The sequence below is a fragment of the Cebus imitator genome, unplaced genomic scaffold (genome assembly GCF_001604975.1).
Source record: "Cebus imitator isolate Cc_AM_T3 unplaced genomic scaffold, Cebus_imitator-1.0 Scaffold287, whole genome shotgun sequence".
NCBI classification, from domain to species: domain Eukaryota; kingdom Metazoa; phylum Chordata; class Mammalia; order Primates; family Cebidae; genus Cebus; species Cebus imitator.
Window position 1 is genome coordinate 773,741 of NW_016107602.1, and position 2,849 is coordinate 776,589.

General features: G+C 35.2%; 1 protein-coding gene across 1 annotated transcript in view; it reads left to right on the forward strand.

Moving 5' to 3' along the window:
- PHC3 (polyhomeotic homolog 3) overlaps window positions 1-2,849 on the forward strand; it is an 89,955-nt gene that overhangs the window by 38,499 nt on the left and 48,607 nt on the right. Inside the window, exon 6 of the mRNA XM_037729041.1 lies at window positions 950-1,048. Within this exon, the coding sequence (XP_037584969.1) occupies window positions 950-1,048 (99 nt within the window). The remainder of the gene's footprint in view (window positions 1-949; window positions 1,049-2,849) is intronic.

Sequence of the window (2,849 nt, forward strand, 5' to 3'; positions counted from 1 at the left end):
TTTTTTTGCAGGCTCTTTTGTTTAATTTTGACATCTGTGGCATTTACTTTTAGAATGAATTTTTTTTTTTTTTTTTAAATAAGGTAGTGTCTCACTTTTGTCGCCCAGGCTAGAGTTCAGTGGCGTGATCTCAGCTCACTGCAGCCTCCACCTCACGGGTTCAAGAGATTCTCCTCCCTCAGCCTCTCAAGTAGCTGGGATTACAGTCATGAGCCACCATGCCCACCTAATTTTTGTATTTGTAGTAGAGATGGGGTTTCACCGTGTTGGCCAGGCTGATCTTGAACTCCTGACCTCAAGTGATCCACCTGCCTGGGCCTTTAAAAGTGCTGGGATTACAGGTGTGAGCCACCACGCCCAGCCATAGAATGAATACTTCTTTACAAATAGTTTTAAAATGAAAGAGCAACCTGGATTTGTCCTATAGATCCTTTGTAGCTGGGTGAAATATTGGAGTGTTGTAAGTATGTGGCATAGTTATCCTTATGATAAAGAGGACTGAAAAGACTTTTTTGGTGTTTCTTTTTGTTTCTCACTGAAATTTAATTTGTGTCCCAAAATAGTCACTGTTGTTGTTTACTTTAACTTTCCATTTTAGGAATCCCGCCGCAGTAGTTTTGAGCTAGGAAAAATTTAAGTATAATAGCTTATTTGAGATACAATTTGGACTCAGAATTTCATATCACCAAAATACATTTTCTTTTTTGAGTACTGCTTTTTTTTTTTGCACTCATCAGAGTCATGAGCTGTTTTAAAAATGTTTATGATTTTTTTTTATTTCTCTATTATTAGAAATTTCTTTTTGTCCTGTAAAACCTTTTGCTGAGGAGATAATCCTAAACTGCATTGTCTTTCTGTCACAAATTTCAGTCTCCTTTGCCTGCTACACATTGTGTGTGGGACATGTTCTTTTGTCTTAGGGTATTTTTTTGGTTTTCTGTCTGTACAGCTGATTTTCACACCTGCTACCACTGTGGCTGCTGTACAGTCTGACATTCCTGTTGTCTCGTCGTCATCGTCATCTTCCTGTCAGTCTGCAGCTACTCAGGTGAGCTTGTCTAGCTTCATAATGTGTTATTTGAGATCTGCATCTTCAGGTTAAAGTTAAGCATTGCATCTGTGTTTAAGTTACTACTGATGGTTTCGGTGCTCCTTGTCATGCATTTTAGATTGAAACTTAATAAAATACAATGAGAACTTCAAGAAAATGTTTTTTGTTCTGTAGAATTATATACCATTAAGCACAGATATTTAGGTTATTTGACATTGGTTAGTCAAGGTTAATGAGAGTTTTTGTTAATGATTTTCTCTTCATAAAGCAGATTTATTTCTCATCATGTGAGATATATTATTTTGCTTACAGTGTTCCTTATGTAATAACTAAGTCAAGATGGATTTTAAGTTTGAAAATAAATTAGACAAATTTAAAATTTTAAAAATTGGTCAAGTGCAGTGGCTTATGCCTGTAATCCTAGCACATTTTGGAGGCCCAGGCAGGAGGATTGCTTGAGCTTAGGCATTAAAGACCAGCCTGGGCAAAATAGCAAGACCTGGTCTTGACTAAAAATAAAAAAAATTAGCTGGGCGTGGTGCTGTGTGGCTATAATTCTAGCTTTTCAGGATGCTGAGGTAGGAGGATTGGTTGAGCCTGGGAAATTGAGGCTGCAATGAACTATAATAGTGCTACTGCATTCCAGTCTGGGTGACACAGTGAGATTAATCATTACAGAAATGCAAATCAAAACGACGGTATCACCATACATTCACTAGAATGGCTGAAATGAAGAAGACTGCTAATACTATCTATTGGTGAGAATATGGAGCATCCAGACTGTCATACATTGCTGGTGAGAATGTAAAATGGTAAAACCACACTTTGGAAAACAGTTTGGCAGTTCCTTATAGAGTGGAAACATACACATAACATGTGACTCAGCAGTTCTCCTTAAGTTTACCCTGAGAGATGTGAAAACATTCATATAGACATGTTAACAAATGTTTATAGCAGCAGTACTCAGAATAACCCCAAACTGAAAACAACCAAATGTCCTTTAACTGCTGAGTAGATAAACAAATTTTGATATATTATTATTTTTTTATTTTTTCCCCACGCACCCCAATTTTAATATATTCTTATGGTGGAATACTGCTCAGAAATAAAAGAATGAACTACTGAAGAATCTCAAAAAGATGATGTTTAGCAAAAGAACCTTGGTATAAGGAATACATACTCTATGATTCCATTATATGAAATCCTAGAACAGGCAAAGCTATAGTGAAAAAAACTGGATTAGTGGTATCTGGGGTAGAAGGTAGGCGGAGATTGATTGGGAAGGGGCATGAGTGAACTGACATGGTTAAGGTGATGTTCTGTATCTTGGGGTAGTGATTATATGGTGTATACATATGTCAAAACTCATTGTAATGTTATTTGTTGTACGTAAGTTACACCTAAATAAATTTGACAAGAATGGATTAGAGTGAGTACATTTTAAATGAAAACAATTGAGTTAGAATGTTACTTTGCATGATATTGCTGTATTTTGGTGTTCTGCACAATATTTTAGACTGCATATGGCAGAGATGGATATTTTAGGGTCACCTTTGGCCTCTTATATTTAATATAGTTCTCCGTCTTCTGGTAAAAAAAAATAAAATGATAATTTCTTTGGTATTTTTGATAAAATATATATTATTTCATTTACAACTGAAGGCTAATTTTCATGTATTAATTTATAAAGATGATGGTCATTTACATTCAGATTTCTCTTAACTTGCCCTGTGATTTTCCATAGTTTCTTTTTCTTTCTTTCTTTCTTTCTTTCTTTCTTTCTTTTTTTTTTTTTTTT